Source organism: Sceloporus undulatus, chromosome 5 (assembly GCF_019175285.1).
Source record: "Sceloporus undulatus isolate JIND9_A2432 ecotype Alabama chromosome 5, SceUnd_v1.1, whole genome shotgun sequence".
NCBI classification, from domain to species: Eukaryota; Metazoa; Chordata; class Lepidosauria; order Squamata; family Phrynosomatidae; genus Sceloporus; species Sceloporus undulatus.
In genome coordinates, this window is record NC_056526.1 from 13,454,381 (window position 1) to 13,470,950 (window position 16,570).

General features: G+C 39.1%; 1 protein-coding gene across 2 annotated transcripts in view; it reads right to left on the reverse strand.

Annotated features, from left to right (window-relative positions):
• The window catches only part of GOLT1B (golgi transport 1B), an 18,051-nt gene extending 1,551 nt beyond the window's left edge, over window positions 1–16,500 (reverse strand). The window contains exons 1-5 of one of the 2 annotated variants that reach the window (XR_006104113.1): window positions 16,287–16,500; window positions 9,444–9,535; window positions 8,106–8,284; window positions 6,514–6,595; window positions 4,383–4,537 (exon numbers count right to left, since the gene is read on the reverse strand). Coding sequence is in view for 1 of the 2 variants with exons in the window: in XM_042468974.1 (XP_042324908.1) it covers window positions 4,499–4,537; window positions 6,514–6,595; window positions 8,106–8,284; window positions 9,444–9,535; window positions 16,287–16,311 (417 nt within the window). In the remaining variant the exon portion in view is untranslated. Of the gene's footprint in view, window positions 1–1,082; window positions 4,538–6,513; window positions 6,596–8,105; window positions 8,285–9,443; window positions 9,536–16,286 lie in introns of those variants that run through there. The other variant, XM_042468974.1, reaches the window with a different exon arrangement.
• Between the last annotated feature and the right edge of the window lie 70 nt (window positions 16,501–16,570).

Genomic DNA, 16,570 nt, shown 5'->3' on the forward strand with positions numbered 1-16,570 from the left:
GGTCTTTGGAGGATAAGGCAGTGATGTTGCCTAAAACCAAGATAAGTAGATAACCAAGTGGATGTATATTGGGATGTAGTGTGGGAACCCAAAAGATGTGATGAGCTGCTAAGAGATGAACTGGTCATGAGGCTGTTAGCTAGTGTATGCTCAAGTCTATGAAAGTCCATGCTACCAACTTCTGTCCTTCAGTTAGTCTCAAAGGTGCTGCAAGATTCCTTTGCATACTGATTATACTGACCAATATGATTATGTCTTTGAATTTTACCACAATGGAAGTTATAGTCTAACATCTGCAGAGGGCTGTTTTAGTGTTCAGATGTGATAAATCTCTGCTTGGTTCCTCCAGTTTTCTTCTCCCTTGGTAGCTGGTGAGAAACAGTAGTAGTAAGGATTGTGCAGGGCTGAAGGGACGCTCTGATAGCCTTTTGGCTGAAGAGCAGGGTATAAATGCTATAAATAAATAAATAAATAAAATAAAGAACATAAGAAAATGTAGTTCTATCCACTTGGTGCCTTGGCGGGTTTGAAGATATGAATCCCCTGATTTAGATCTGTCAATATTTTTTAAAAAATAAGGAAGTTGACCCTAATGAGCAATTATAAGAGGTTACATAAGAGATGGAAAACTCATCAAGAACCTGGATCTTGAGTCAAGGTCCAAGCACTCACTTTTCAGATAAGGGGGGAAAGCTGTACCTGCTGCTATTCCAGTTTAAGGTAATGTTCAGTTTAAACTAGAAGCGTGTGAACTTCAGGTTATAGTGGTCCTTCCTGCAGGTATAGAAGTGAATCAAAATGCACAATATCATTCTGAATCACAAGCAAACACTATGATGATCCACTATTGAGCCGATATAGAAACATTCTTATATGTAGGTATATGAACAGAGAAAGGACTGCTTAGGCTATTAGTTTCTTACTATAAAGATGGCTTTCAGTGCCCTTTCATATGAAAGAAAGAAGGGGAGGAAGGAGTGGATGGAAGCAGAAAAGGTACTGTTCTCTTATTTAGGAATGCAAAAATTTTACAGAGTATTTGCAGTGGGAAACTAATAAAAAACCACACCATCACTAATTAATAGAAAAAGTACCCATTTATTCAAGGTATGTATGACAAGTGTATTTACAGTATTCTTTTTCCCCCAGGATATGATCACTGTGTGATCTTTAAAGCAGCAATAAAGAATTATAATTAAATGGGGAAAATATTTTGTTACAGGAAAAAAGTTTTTGCAGAATTTTTCAATACATGCAGCCCCCTCCTATGCAAGTAACTCTGGAAGAAAAATCCACATTCAGTGTAAAAATGCACTGGACAGCTGATGAAACTAGAGGAGTAATTCTGATTACTGTAATACCAAATCTGTAAAAATTTAACTTTGCATCAGCCAAGGTATTTCACCCAAAGGCCAAAGACAGCACCCCAATGCCAATTTTACAATTTGCAGACCCCCTCCAGAGCCCCACGCCAAATATTTCTATATTAAAAAAAAAGAGTCCAATCTAATATTGGGGGAAGGGCAGCCTGCAGAAACTCCCAGAGGCTGAAAGGCAGTCCCACAATCTTCGTAAGTTATGTTCTCCTGGTATATTACCTTGGACGTTGCAGATATTATGCACTGTTCATTGTCTGTCACTCTCTGCCACCAATTACAAGTCAAAACTTTGGAAAATGTCATTCCACTGATCCTAATACAAACACTGTGAATACTCTGACCACAATTGTGCAGAATTTTCCATTTCATCAAAGGTCAGTGACAGAATGAGGTACCATTCAAATTCTTCCAACAATTTCTGAGCATACAAATTCTCTTAATTTTTTTTCTAATCAGATAGGCAGGAAGAACACAAAACAAAGACTCTACTCAAGGTTTGTATTTTGTACTGTCACTTTTGCTCATGTCTGTAAATAAGAAATCCCCCAACAACCCAGAGTTACTTAAAAATTAAGGAGGTTCTCCTCATCAACAAATTGTAGGATCATTACCAAATCAGACTGTTTTAAAGAGCAAATTGTCTTTGCTTTATTTTTTAGGAGACCAATACTGCTACCACCATTACTATTTAATGACAAAGTCCCCCCCCCCACACACACACATACATTTAAGTAAACCATAGACACATGAGAATGTCATATGAATGTGATCAACCTAAGGGTGCATTCAGAAAATGCTTCCCCATATGATCATTCACAGGAGTGATTGGGAACAGTTTTCTCTTTGGTTCCTCTCACCACAAGGAGAATATGAAGAATCAGTCTTCATCCTGCTACCATGCTCCGTCTAAGTAGATTTTTGAGGATACAGCATATCTGAAGAGGTATCCCTTAAAGGTCTAGGAATGATGTATACATTGCTCTTGCTCCAAACTGTAAGCCGACAAAAGCACTCCTGCTTAGTTAAACCTTCGTGTTGCTTATAAAAGTGCCCAATGTTTATTTTATGACCACGCTCCATTCAACTTGGATTTTTAAAAAAAGATTGCAGACAGAGCCCTGGAACCTTTGTTTTGAAAGTCTTATGGGCAATGTGTGTCACAGTGAGAAAAAGGTGAGGAACACACATGGCTTCAGGACTGTGGACAACCAATTTCAGACCGCTTCAGAAAAGGACTGATGTACTGCTAAACAGCTGTTTTAATGTTTGCAAGAAATGGAGATGCTCATACATTTGTTGTTTTAGCAACCTAAGGCATAAATTCAATAGTGATTTTCAAAGCTTCAAAAAATTAAAAGTATTTAAGTAATTACTAGATTTTAAAAATATGGCTCCTTTTGTTAGACATCTGCAGACATGAATGCTTCATATTACTGTTCAGAAATCAGAATGCATAAACAAAAAATGCTCACAGTGACTTAGATGATGCCTGCTCTTCTAGCTGTTTTGACAGGGGCTTAAATTATGCAGCTGGAACCAAGTGAATATGCAAACCTTATATTCACATGCATCTTTCACAAAGACCAGGGCAAACTAGATATGCATTCAAGATCCACTTCAGATGTTCTACAAAAGCAGTAGAAGAGGAAGCATAGTTGAACCACCGTTCTTCCCACACCTCTGCATCTTCAGGTAACAGTGGTAAGGGGGGAAAGGAACCATCAGTTTTAGTACTACTCAGGGCTCTTATACTCCCTCTCTTGCTGTTAGAGTGGAATGCTCAAAGTGGCTCTGAAATTCTGAAATTTGCTGAAATATGCATTTCTTGAAAATCAGAAAGAACAAATTAAGCCACATGAATTAAAAAAATGTGTCTTTTCGATGTGGCACTTGATCAAGCTTATTAAAATACAGTCTTCCAAGACTTTCCAGTATACAGCTGATTTATTTTTCCTCCTTGCTAGGTTAAGTTATTTACACAATAAATTAACTTTGTAACATGCTATCCTAATACCAGAATTGAATGCTTAAATTCAATGACCAAATCCCAATGTCTACATGGTATACTAGGCACATGGCCAGTACATAAAACATGGTGTTACATGCTACAGTGACATTATGGCAGTTGCGGACATACTTAGCAGCAACTATATTCAGTATTGAAGTTCCTTCTCAAAGGTTTGGCTAGTAGGCAGGCCACATTTCATAAACATGTGAGCACCTTGGAGTGCTGCAAGTCATTTCAGGAGTTAAAAATGATGTACACAAAATTTATTCAAATGAGAAAGGGCTACATCCTGTTTACGATGCATACATGTAACATGGATCAAGAGAGCCAGCCAAAAAGGAGTGTAACATTGATTCCCACAGTCCCTGCCAAACAAAAGAGGTATCAAAACCAGAAGTTAAGACTGAAGTTTAGTTTTTAAAAAAGAAAAAGCCATTTTTGCATATTCCAAAGGTAAGGACACACCTTATCAGAATTTACATTTGGCTTTAAATGTTTTCCTATAAAGTTTTATTTCAGCCATATATTTACAGAGATTTATACATCAGAACTGTGTAGTGAAATCCTTTGCTAGCGCAAACACAGTTAAAGATGAAAAACCATCTTAAATGTTATGTGCATCACGCTTAAGAGAGCCTCTTGCTTTCTATAGAAAAAAACGTGGGAGATTTACTTTCTTCCAAGAGAGGAGAGGAAATACCATGTTTGGCAGGTGGGGTCAGGGCTTTGAAAACTGACCTCCATTTGCTCTACCACCCCTTTTAAAGCAGGAGGTAAAGTTACAGGCACTGTTAGTTCCATGAGGGGATTGCTGTATTTAGCCCATACTCCATAAGGTTAAGTCTTGAATCATTTAATGCCACAGGTTTTCCCATGACTTTTTCTTCACTTTAGTTCACAGAATTCCTGGTGCTGCAAGTCTTGGATGCACATGTGCTCCATTTTTCTTTACTAAAGATGTATTTTGTAGACTATGGTGTAAATTAAAAACTTACGTCAGGACTGTTACAAACTTTGCCTTTGTATACAACATAATCTTTGTGCTGATCTTTTCTTCAAGAAAACCTTATAAATAATATCAGTTTAGAAGCAGTCTTCGGCACACTTGTCATTATACCATGTTGTTACTTTCTCCAGCTTTATCTACAAGCTGCCAGGGGACAAAAAGGGAGAAGTCGGGGTAGGGAAGGGGGAAGAGAGAGAAAAAAATACTGTAATTTTCAGATCCAAACTAATTTTCATTTACATGCTACTTCTACAATACACAGGTACTGCTATACTTTTAAGTTGGTGGCAGAATGTGACTGTATTTAAAGAGAACTCACCAAGGTCTCATGTGGTTTAATATAGAAGTAATGCAATTTGCACTGCAACTGTGTTTAGGCATGGCATGTTTTTATGCTGACAAAGAGCAACATGGAGATGCAACAGAATGACAAAATAAACCAGAAAAATGCAAGTATAAACACTATTAGCTCAATAATCCAAAGGAAAAATAACAAAAAGCCAAATCAAAACAAAAAGTTAGCCATTCATGCATTAGTAGACTGAAGATGATATTTTCAACTAACCATTACAGGGATTGTCTCTTGAGCCTACGCAGGCTTTGAAGAAAACATCAACAATTAACTCCAAAAAAGACCAATTTATAACTGATATTGGTACACATCAGTGATTAACAAGATGTCAAGCCAGATTATAATGGGACTTAGACAAGAATGCTTAAAAGGAAACAAAATTCATCTATTTTAACTAGGCTTTTCTCTCAAACCTACAAATAGCTGCACTGGCAAATAGGTGTTGGGGAATAGTACAGTGACTACAGTACCACACAAGCTAAATGCACAAAGCTGTGGCCTGGAAACACTACTATGCAGAGCCAGGGCATTGTATGACTAGGCTGGAACTGACTATGACCTGGGGCACTGGGGCAACAAAACTCAGATATTACGGTGCAATCCCACACATCCAACATTTAGCCCTATCAATTTATAATACAACTGAGCTGCCCATCATTTGGATACAGCCATTTATGCTTATGATTTTGCATATACTGAAGCATGCACAATGCAAATAAACCAGCCACCACAGCCACAAACAAATACGGCAACACCCACAAGGAGAATACCATATGTTTGTTTACATGCATGGGCCATTAGAAAAGCATACGCTTTATATCAAATATGGGCAACCCACAATCCTTGGCATCCTTCAGAACAGTCCACTGAGTCTCAAACAGTCTAACATCACAGAACCTTTTCTCTACTTTGTCTACAAAATAACTCCTGCACACCTGCATATGATTCGTCTCAAGAGACTGTTCTGGATTGCATCTGAGGTGGTTTCCATCCTCCTATTGAACACAGTGTACTCCTGAATGCATCCCAGTTTTTTCTGGGCCAGCATTCCATGAGGAAAGGTTTTATGGTGAGCAATCTTTCTTATAGAAAAGCTTGTCTGCTGCTAGTGATCATTTTACTAAGCAAAGCTCTAGGAAACTCTAGGACTCTCCAAGATAAGTCTAAAACCTATTGCCATTAAATAACCAGTTGGCTAACTCCCTCTAAAGAAACTTGCCAAGAAAACCCCATGGCAGGGTCTCTGTTAAGTCGCCATAAGTCAGAAATGATTTGAAGGCACACAACAACAAAAGTAACAAAAAGGTATCTGGATAATTGTACGCAGACAATGCAAATTCAAGTTCAATTACTGAACTATATACAAAACAGAGTAGAAAAATATTATTATATCTGGTGCCTCTATATCATAATAACCTAACACACTAAATCTCAAAGATCCTTGTAAGTTAGGATCTTGGCAACATCTATTCAAGGCAATCAAAATCTTTACCTGGTTTGGTATCTCAAACGCTGAGAAAACAGTATTATTAAGTCTTCCACTTAAGATGTTTGGAAAGCATAATGGCATATAAAGAAGTAGCTAAATATTTTTAATGGAGTATACCAGTTCATCTGCATTGCATTTTTCCTCCTACCTGAAACTGCAAACAGAACTAAAAATGCAGGGACTTAAAGACACTACTGCTCAACTCTATAACCCAAGAAATATAAGCATAACCCCACCCCCAAAGAATACGATGTTTATGTGAAAGAGTTTAATACTTACTGAACTTATACCAGGTAAATTCAAGAGATATCCAAGAACAGGAATTCTTCTAATAAAACCAACCACAACAGGAAAAAAGCCCCTTTAAACAAACAAACAAGTCACTTGTTAAAAGAATTTTCTCAATTTGATATATAAACAACAGCATTACTACTAACATTTTTAATCTTTGGTACCAACCAATTTATCTTTATCTCATAAGGCATATTTCTGCCTTATAAGGTATAATCTCTCCCTGCACTTTCAGAATGAGCAAAGAAACCATCTAAATAGCTACACTTTTCAGATGAATTCAAATTTTACAAATCTCTCATGAAAAATTGAAAGTTGGTTTTTAGAAGAGAAGTAGGCTGTATACATCTTATTTTGCAAGTGTCTATGTGCCAAGAAGCCAGAGATGGCTGTGACTTCTCAGATACCATCCAGAGAGCAGCAAGGCTCAGAGAACAGCAGTAATATGGAAGGATCCAAATGCAACTTTCATGAGATACCCCCTTGATGAAAAAATCTTTTATAAAAATATTTGAATCAAATTTTCACATACTTAGGACAGAAGTGAGCAAAGTGCATTTGGACTGAAACTCCCATCAATCATAGCTAGCTTGGCTAACAATGAGGAATGCTGGGACTTGTATGCCAAAAATAATTGAGCAGCTACACTTCGCAGAACCTCTGGCTAAACACAAGGAAAAATGAGCAAATGACAATTTGATTACAATTTCAAGTAAAACTGGTTCTGCCGAAGATGCCAAAATTGGTTCTGCAATCTGAAAATTCCATAGGAACATGCAGAATAACTTGCTGTTCAGATTTAAATTCTTCTTTTACCATAAATTAATTAAAGGCTGTTTCATATTTCAATACATCACATAAGCCAAGGGGAATTAGGGACGAATAGTGACTTAGTACCAAGAGCTGGTGGAGCTGAGTAAAACTATGTTACTGTAGCCAGTTAACCAAGTTAAGAAGCAAGATTTGTTGAAGTCTAAGGTAAGCTTTCTTTTACTAACAAGGATTAAGAGAGGGAGTCATGCAACGGTTTTTATTCCAGTCACCTTCTGTTGGAATTCTTATTAACTGAGGGGATGGTTCACACACATTTGTTCACCACTTCATAACTACAGTATATGAAGTTATTACTTTGAAGACTAAAAAGATAATTTGGTAGAAGACATGGAACACAAAGAGTTGCACTCACTTCTGGATCCCAACCATGGTTAATTGGTTGAACTGATTGCTTAAAGGACACTTCCCATTCCTACCTCTCTGTCTGGTCCCCTCCCCCATTTTTTTGTTCTTTTATTTCTTCTCTCTCTCTCTCTTCCTTTCCTCTGCGATTTACGATGTGCATCATCTCCACTATTTAAACAATCATGCCATTCTGTGTAAGGAAAGAAATATCTGAGGCTATCAGGCTAAATGCACAAACCCTTTATGTACAGCACTGTAAGTGAACTGAAAGCATCTTGCATTAGAAACAAGTATTACTTCTCAAAAAAAAAAAAAAAAAAAAAAGAAAGAAAGAAAGAAAGAAAGAAAGAAAGAAAGAAAAAAGAAGAATAGGAGGAGAGAGACCAGTGAAAAAACTTTACCTGAATAAGAGAAAGAAGCCGTAAATTTCAAGGACCATTCCTATTAAGGGCCAACCAATTAGAACTATAAGTACACCACCCAGAAAGAAGCCTGTGGCTTTCATTTTGTGCTTCTGGAAGAAAAATCTGAATGTCCTTTCCAAGCCAATCACAAAAGCGAGGCCAGCCACAAATAAAACCTGAAAAAGGCAAAAAAATAAACCATGCAATTTAGAAAAATGTACTCAATACATTTGCAGGTCCATTAAACATTAAGTGCACCTATCATTAAAACATATGAAAACCTAAGTGCATTTTTGACACATTTATGGTTCAAAGCACAATACAGAAATAATCCAGTTTAAGACCACTTTAATTGCCCTGGCTCAGTACCAGGGAATCCTGGGAACTGTAGTTTATTGTGGCACCACAGCTCTCTGACAGAGAAGGCTAAATATCACAAAACTACACTTCCCGGAATTCTCTAGAATTGAGCCAGGGCAGTTTAAAGTGGTCTCAAACTGGATTATTTCTGCAGTGTTCTACAATGTTCACAGTACAAAATCAGACTTTCCTGGACCATATTTAACTGTAAATGCTCAAAAGAGGGATGGAACTCTTGTGGCGCTCTAGAAGTCTGCAAATCCCAGCATCCCCAGGCAACAAAGCCAAAGTGAAGAATGCTGGGAGCTGCAGCTCAGTCCAGAGACATTAAGGGAGAATGGGTACAGCTGAATCAAAGAGTATGAGATCACCAGGATGTTCAAGATGGCAGTGTTGGGGGGAAAAATCAGGACATTTCAGTAATAAGAGCAAGTGGGCAAGGGAGTGAGAAGATTTCTTAAGGCAGACATAGGTAACCCTAAGAGTTTTTGAGATGTATCTATCAAGGTCTGATTGGTTATCTAAATATGAATTTCGACAGTCCAGCTGGTCCTATGGTTCTATGATGAGACCTGGACTAAGGTCCAAAACACCCTGCAGAAATAATCCAGTCTAAGACTGCTTTAACGGCTCTGGCTCAATGCTAGGGAATTCTGGGAACTGTAGTTTTGTCAGACATTTAGCTTTTCTATCAGAGAGTTCTGGCGCCACAATAAACTACAACTCTCAGGATTCCCTAGCACTGAACCATGGCAGTTAAAGCGGTCTCAAACTATATTATTTTTACAGTGTGTTTTGGACTTTAGTGTAACTACTGTGTAACTACTGTGAGACTAAGTAACAACTTAAATGTATGTTTTTCCCTCATAGATAGGATTGTTTTCCTATCTTCCATCCAACACCACTACACATTTAAAATGAAACATATTCACACTATATACTTCTTCTAAACACTACTCATGTAAAATCACTTACGTTTCCGATAGCCAAAAGGGCTTTGTCAAAAAATAGGATCATCCCAAAGAAAAGGAAAAATACTCCAAAACCTGTCAGTCCCATTCCAATTTCTGCAATGTGAAAAAAAAGGAAAGTGTTAGCAATAATGCAGACCCAACAAGCCTATACAAAAATAAGCCAACATACAAAAACATAATTACAACAAACTCACAGCACTCACTGGTTAGTTACATAAGGTATTTGTCTTCTTTTGGGTAAACTGTATGACACAGTGACTGCAACACTACGACTTGCTTTACTGAAACTAATAATGGGTCTATCTAATCCACACTCTTGTTCCAGATCCACTAATGCAGATCAGCAGTCAGGTTTACAGCTTAGATGTTATTTCACCTTTCTTTGTAAACCCCCCCCCCCCGCATCACTACTTTAACATAATTAAGATTATCCCCCAATTTATAACCAAGATCCTAGCAATTTACAGCGCTTTATAAATAAAGGTTAATAATAATAACAATCATTTATAGGGCTGACATCAAGAAAGAGCCAACCAAATTCATAATTCAATTTGTAAGGAGCTATGCAATTTAATGACTGAGATCCCTTTTATTTTCCCTCAAGGTATTGTTAAAAATTAAAGAAAGCACTGCTAAACATTTGATACTGTTAGAAAACATGATTTGAAAAGTGGGCTGAATGCCTATTAGCAACAGTAACACTGGGTTTTACACACTGTTTAGATTTTGCTAGTTTCCCCACCCTTGATTTAGAGATGTCATGATTTCTTGAGTGTCTACCTACTCACATGATTTCTGAAGAAACTAATTTGATAGAAACATAAAACTGGCTAAATGCAGACCATTAATTGAAGAGACTTGTTGCAAACAGCTTTTTTGTCTGGAAAAAAAATGTTGTCACCCTTTTGGAAAAACAGCAACAAGTAAAAATAAACATTTGAGAAATTTATTATCAAGTAAGGGTGCTTGTTCATAGCAAAACAGGAATAGTTCTTACTGAAAAAAAACCCTGAAGCATCTGTTTCACCAGAATGTGTTTAAAAGAAATGGTATTTTATTTTCAGCCAAAGATGTTATTTTTAAAACAGTCATTCAGTGCAAATATTCTAGACAGCAAATTCAAAACCCATCTAAACAACAGTACAATGAAACTGGAAAGAAAACCTAGTTCTTATTATTAATTCCTTGCTTTATTAATAACTAGAAAAATGAGCCCTAGCAAACATCCGCACGTGTAAGTGAGTTTAGAGAACTCCAAGCGAGTAAATCTGAAATTCAAAATGTCTACACTGAGGCTACTTTGAGATGACACAAGATCCTCTGAGTTTGGCATTCTGTTGAGTTGCAGCAACATAACATTGAAAAATAACTCTCTCTTGATAAACTGGCACAGACTAGACTGATTTGGGCAATGACTCTGGGAAAGGTCACGCTCTGTCTGACCATTTGTTTTAAAAAATCATGGAACACTTATGCAAGAAGAAGTGCCTTCAGATCAAGTCACGCTTAGTGTCTGTTTCTGAAAGAAGGAACTTTGCTTCAGATGCCATGAAATCAGACAAAATGTGTACGTCTAATGCTACGGGGGAAAAACCAAAAAACAAGCAAGCAAAAAAACAAAAACAAAAAAACCACACCCTACAGCATTGTAATTCAGGGGAACAATAAATGCAGCTTGAAACAATGCTGTTGGTGTAAATGGTTATGATTCTGAATTTCAAGGTATTTCAGCTGCAGACATAATTTGAACTGTACGCACTTATAAAGGTTGGGAGGGGGAAGAGTCCAACTAACATTAAACAAACATTAAACAAACATGGATTCAAAACTGGTTCCCTTTGGCAAGCACTCAAGAATCACACCTAAGATAGAGAGAGTACTGTTTGAAGGAACTAATAAAATGACTACACCGAAAAACAGTACTCTAGTTATTTCTTTTTTTTTGGGGGGGGGGGGGGGAGGGGAGGGAGTACGCAGGTTTTTGATTAAATTAACTAATCTGTCTCCAATACCCCAATTCTTGTCAAGGTTTCTTTGAAGCCTTCAAGAATGAGTTGCTAAGGAGATCATCACAAATGGCAAGAGTCCAGGGTCCTCTACTGAAGCACTGAAGAGAGGTTAGTTGATGGGATGATATGTTGAATTACTTCAAGAGATAAATTGTTCAATATTATTTTAAGTTAGTTATAGACATTATGAACAGGTTATGATTTGTAACTGCTATAGTTGGTTGGCATTTTACATGAGTTAGATTCAAACAATCATAAACAGAGCAGACCCATTAAAATAAATGGGATCACACTAAGGATGATTAACTCTGAATCCAACCCAATCGTATATTTTATACCACCATGTGAGGGTTATGTCCTAATAAACAGCATATAAACAACATCTTAGCCAATTTGTGTACACAAAGAAAGGCCAGTTTAACAATCACATTTGATAAACTTGCTACTTTAAGTATATCAAATATATTACAATTCTTTTCTCCGTATCGATTGTGTAACTGTTTTCAGCAGTGTATTATGAATAATAATGGCACAAATTTACTTTAGAGTTAAGAACAAACCGACACAGTAGCAGTTTGTTCAACTGACAATACAGACATGATTTCACACAAACACTACAAAGGTAAGATTTTTTGCTTGAAACCACTTATCCTCAAAGGCTAATTCTAGGCATCTTTACTCAGAAATACAGCAAATAAATTATATAAATATTACACACACAAATATATAATATTTTAATTGTATAAATATTGAGTGTGTGTGTGTATATAATTAAATAATCATATACATATTTGTGTGTGTGTGTGTATAATAATTGAATAAATTCAACAGAGCTTTTTCACAGGTTAAAGTATATTGAGATGCACCCTTGCCATTCTCCTACAAATTGGGAACATCTCAGGGTGAAAATTTTGGGGAAATGAAGTCATCTTAGCCTCTAACTGGAAGCCAAAACACACTTGCAAACATAATCCAGTCCTATGCTCAGTGCTAGGAAATTCTGGGAACTGTAGTTTGCTGTGGCACCAGAGCTCTCTCAGAGAAGGCTAAATGTCTCACAAAATGGCAGTTCCCAGAATTCCTTAGCATTGAGCCAAGGCAGTTAAAGAATCTCAGACTGGATTATTTCTGCAGTGTGTTTTGGCCCTCAGTTCAGATTAATAAAATTAAATCAAATTAAAAAGTGTATCTACAAAATAAGGGATCCCATGGATATGAATCCTGCAGTAGTGTTTTGATGTCTTTGAACTGCAACTCCAATCACTCTTACGGTGGCCATCATTTTAATGATGAAAAATGATGAGAGCTCCAGTCCAATTAACTTCCAGAGGCCCACAAGTTACTACCAACTCCTGCTGTAAATGAATTTGCCATTTGACCACAATCAGCCAACTCTGCCCTTCTCCTTCCACTCTCTGCTGCCTCATTCATTCCCTCTGGCCTTCCCTAAAATCTGTTTAAAACCTGTTGCTTCAAATGTAACTCACTGAACTCTCCAAGGGATGTCATACACCTTTGATAGATATGCACACATGCTTCTTTTGTTCAGTTTAAATTTATATTGGCTTGTTACAGACTGCCAAAATAAAGCTGCTTCGGGTCTCTTTGGAGGTATGCTATTTAAATGATGCATGGGTCCTAAGAGTCCGGAGGTTGCACCAAAGCCACACTCCATTCCTAAGCACTGGAGTGCAGCTTTGGTGCAGCTTCCGGATTCTTAGGGTGCATGCATCATTTAAACTGCATACCTCCAAAGAGACCCGAAGCAGCTTTATTTTGGCAGTCTGTAACAGGCCATTCTCCCTGGTAGCTCAACTACTTTACTCTCTGGAAAAGATTATACACTTGGCAATTCTGATGATCCTATTTGCTGCATAGCAAATCTTGTGAAAGATGAGGAAAGGGCCTTTTCAGATTTTATTACATATCACTGCAACTATTACTTCAATATATTAAGCAATATAGCCAATACTTCACAATAACAAAAACACTAATGATAGTAATACTACTGTATATAAATATAGCTCATCCCCAGGTTATTTGAAGGACTGTATTCTTCTGTACAAACCTGCCTGTGCTTTGAGAACTTCTGGGGAGGCCCTGCTGTCTATCTGACCATCTTTACAGGTACATTTGATCACCATCTCTGGATGCATCTACCACCCTGTAAACATAATACAGTTTAACACCACTTTAAGTGCTATAGCTCCATCCTATGAAACCCTGGCATTTGAAGTTTTACAAGAGCTTTAGCCTTCTCTGCTGGTACCTCACCAAACGACACATGCGAGGATTCTGTAGAATGGAGCCATGGCAGTTCAAGTGGTGTCAAACTGCTTTATTTCAATAATGTAAATGAACCCTAGTAGCTGCTCCCAGGCTCTGGAACTCCCTTCCCAGAGAGGCTGGGCAGGCACCCTCCTTACTATCTTTCCACAATTAATTAAATGAAACCTTTTATTTTAATTCTGCCAGACCTTGGGGAAGTTACTTTTATTTTTTTTTACAGGGAACAGGCCTTGCATAATGTGCTTTTATTTGGTTGTTTCTTTTTAATGGATTCTGTTTTTAACTGGTTTTCATCTTATGAGTTTAATGGCTCTTCTATGTTTGTTTTAAAGTGCTGTAAAAACCACCCGGAATCCCCAAACTGGAGGCAAGTGTATCTACAAAACATGGGATGCGAAGCATAAGTATCCCACAGAAGTGTCTTGATAACTTTGGACTGCAACTCCCATCAGTAAAGAAACATGAGTATAAGAATAAGAGTAATTATGTAGAGAGATTTTGCAACACCTTTGAGACTACCTGAAAGAAAGAAGTTGGCAGCATGAGCTTTCATAGACTTCAGTCTACTTCCTCAGATGCATTTAGTGTAGTGGAAACCAGGGACATATCTATCTATCTATCTATCTATATATATGCACCATAGGTATGTGAGAATGTCAATTCAAATTCAAAATCCTTTGGGAATGGAAGTGAAGTAGCAACTCAAGTTTTAATTATGGTCATTTGTGGACAAAGACATGGAAATGAGAAGGCAAGACCAGTTTGGCCTTGGAAACTAGCCCACAGCTGGGGAGAACAGATGAATGTAGGACACCCCCATGATGATGGGTTCAGATAGTGTTAAAATAAACTCACTACACACATTTCCAATAAACCAGAAGAAGACTAGGAACGGAAAGGGCAGATACGAAAGAACTAGACCGGATCCTAAAGAGTAAAGATATACAACTGAGCACTAAAGTTAGAATCGTTCAAGCCATTGTATTCCTCATCACCATGTATAGATGTGAGAGCTGGACAATGAAGAAAGCTGAGAAGAAGAAAATCAACTCATTTGAGATGTGGTGCTGGAGAGGATACCATGGACAGCCAAAAAGACAAACAAATGAGTCCTTGAATGGATCAAGCCTGAACTCTCATGAGAAGCCAAGACAATTTGCAGGGCAAAGCCCTCCCTCCATCCCAACAACCACCACCCTGATCTCGAGGGAAGAAGAGGCTGGCACAGGTCTACCATGCCCAAACCCAGAGGCAGATGAAAGGCCAGGAGGAGAGCTCTGGTGCCACAATAAACTGCAGCTCCCAGGATTCCCTAGCACCGAGTCAGGACAGTTAAAGCAGTCTCAAGATGGAGTATCCCTGCAGTGTGTTTTGGACCGTAAGTCTAGGAGCTGACAACATGTAGCTTCTATAGGCACACTTCCTTGGATGCATCTCAGGAAGTAGACTGAAGTCTGCAAAAGCTCATGCTGCCAACTTTTCTTTCAGTTACGTATCAGAGGTGCCACAAGATCTCTCTCTACATTGCTACCAACACATGTTCTGATGTACCACCCTTTTGGTACAAGCTCTCTTTTGCTGGTGATCAGGATTCAGGAGGAGGATGTTTCCAGTCCCCTCCTGCTGGAGAGCCAGGCTGAGACAAGCCATTGTGAATGAGTCCTGCTTCTGATCATCCCAACCTCACTCACTGACCATGATCAAGAGAAGTAGTGTTAGGGAAACTGAGGTAATTATGGATCTATAAGTATGTTATAACTCTGTAACTGCAATGCAGAGTCCGTATGTAGAGAGATCTTGTGGCATATTTGAATCGTAACTGAAAGAAGTTGGCAGCAGGAGACTTTCATAGACTTTAGTCTGCTTCCTCTCAGATGCATTCAGTCCAAATGCATCTGAGGAAGCAGACCTAAGTCTACGAAAGCCTCCTGCTGCCAACTTCTTTCTTTCGGTTAGTCTCAAAGGTGCCACAGGATCTCTAGGCATCATTGGATGATCCAATAAACTGTATATACAGAGGGATCTTGCAGCAGCTTTGAAACTAAGTGAAAGAGAGAAGTTAGTAGCTTCTGTAGACCTGAGCCTACAAGCCTCTGAGAAAATAGGCTTAAGTCTATGAAAGCTCAAGCTACCAACTTCTTTCTCTCATATACCCCCAAAGGTGCTAAACCAATTCCCCAGACGATCACGGCTACGTCTTTGGATGAACTGAGTGTGGCTCCCAGCTCCGCAAATGAAACTGCCTGGGCGCCTCTCTCAGCCTCAGGGGAGGCAGCGTGCGCTTGCGGAGAGATAGGCTCTGCTTCCTCAGGTGCCTCTGGAAGCCTGCTTCCTCTGTCTATTCGTGGGGCAGAGGCTGAGACAAAGACATAGCCGTGTCGGTCTGCAGAATCAGCACCTGGAGAGACCCCGAAGCGCCTCTGAGGCTGAAAGAAAGAAAGAAGTGGCTAAATGCATCTGCGGAAGTGGACGGAAGTCTACGAGACCCAGCCCCAGCGTCCCTCCCTTCCTTCCCTCCTTCCTCCCTTCGGCCCACAGTCACCCACTCTGAGTATCCGTGAGGGAAATCATGGTGGCGGCGGCGGCGTTGTGGCGCTCGGGGCGAGGCTTCTCTGAGGGAGGAACCAGGCAAGGCCGCCTCAGCAGCAGCCGCCACGTCTTCCGGAAGCGCGCGGCCCCGGCTCCTGCCACTGAAGCGCCGGCTCCCCTTCCAGCCGCCTCTGCCACCGCCGCCACTAAGCAACGCCGCCTCCCATTGGTCGAGCCGCCAGGAGCCAATCAGCGCCCCGCTTGCTGCTCCCTCGGCGCGAACCCAGGCGCCTAGAGCGGC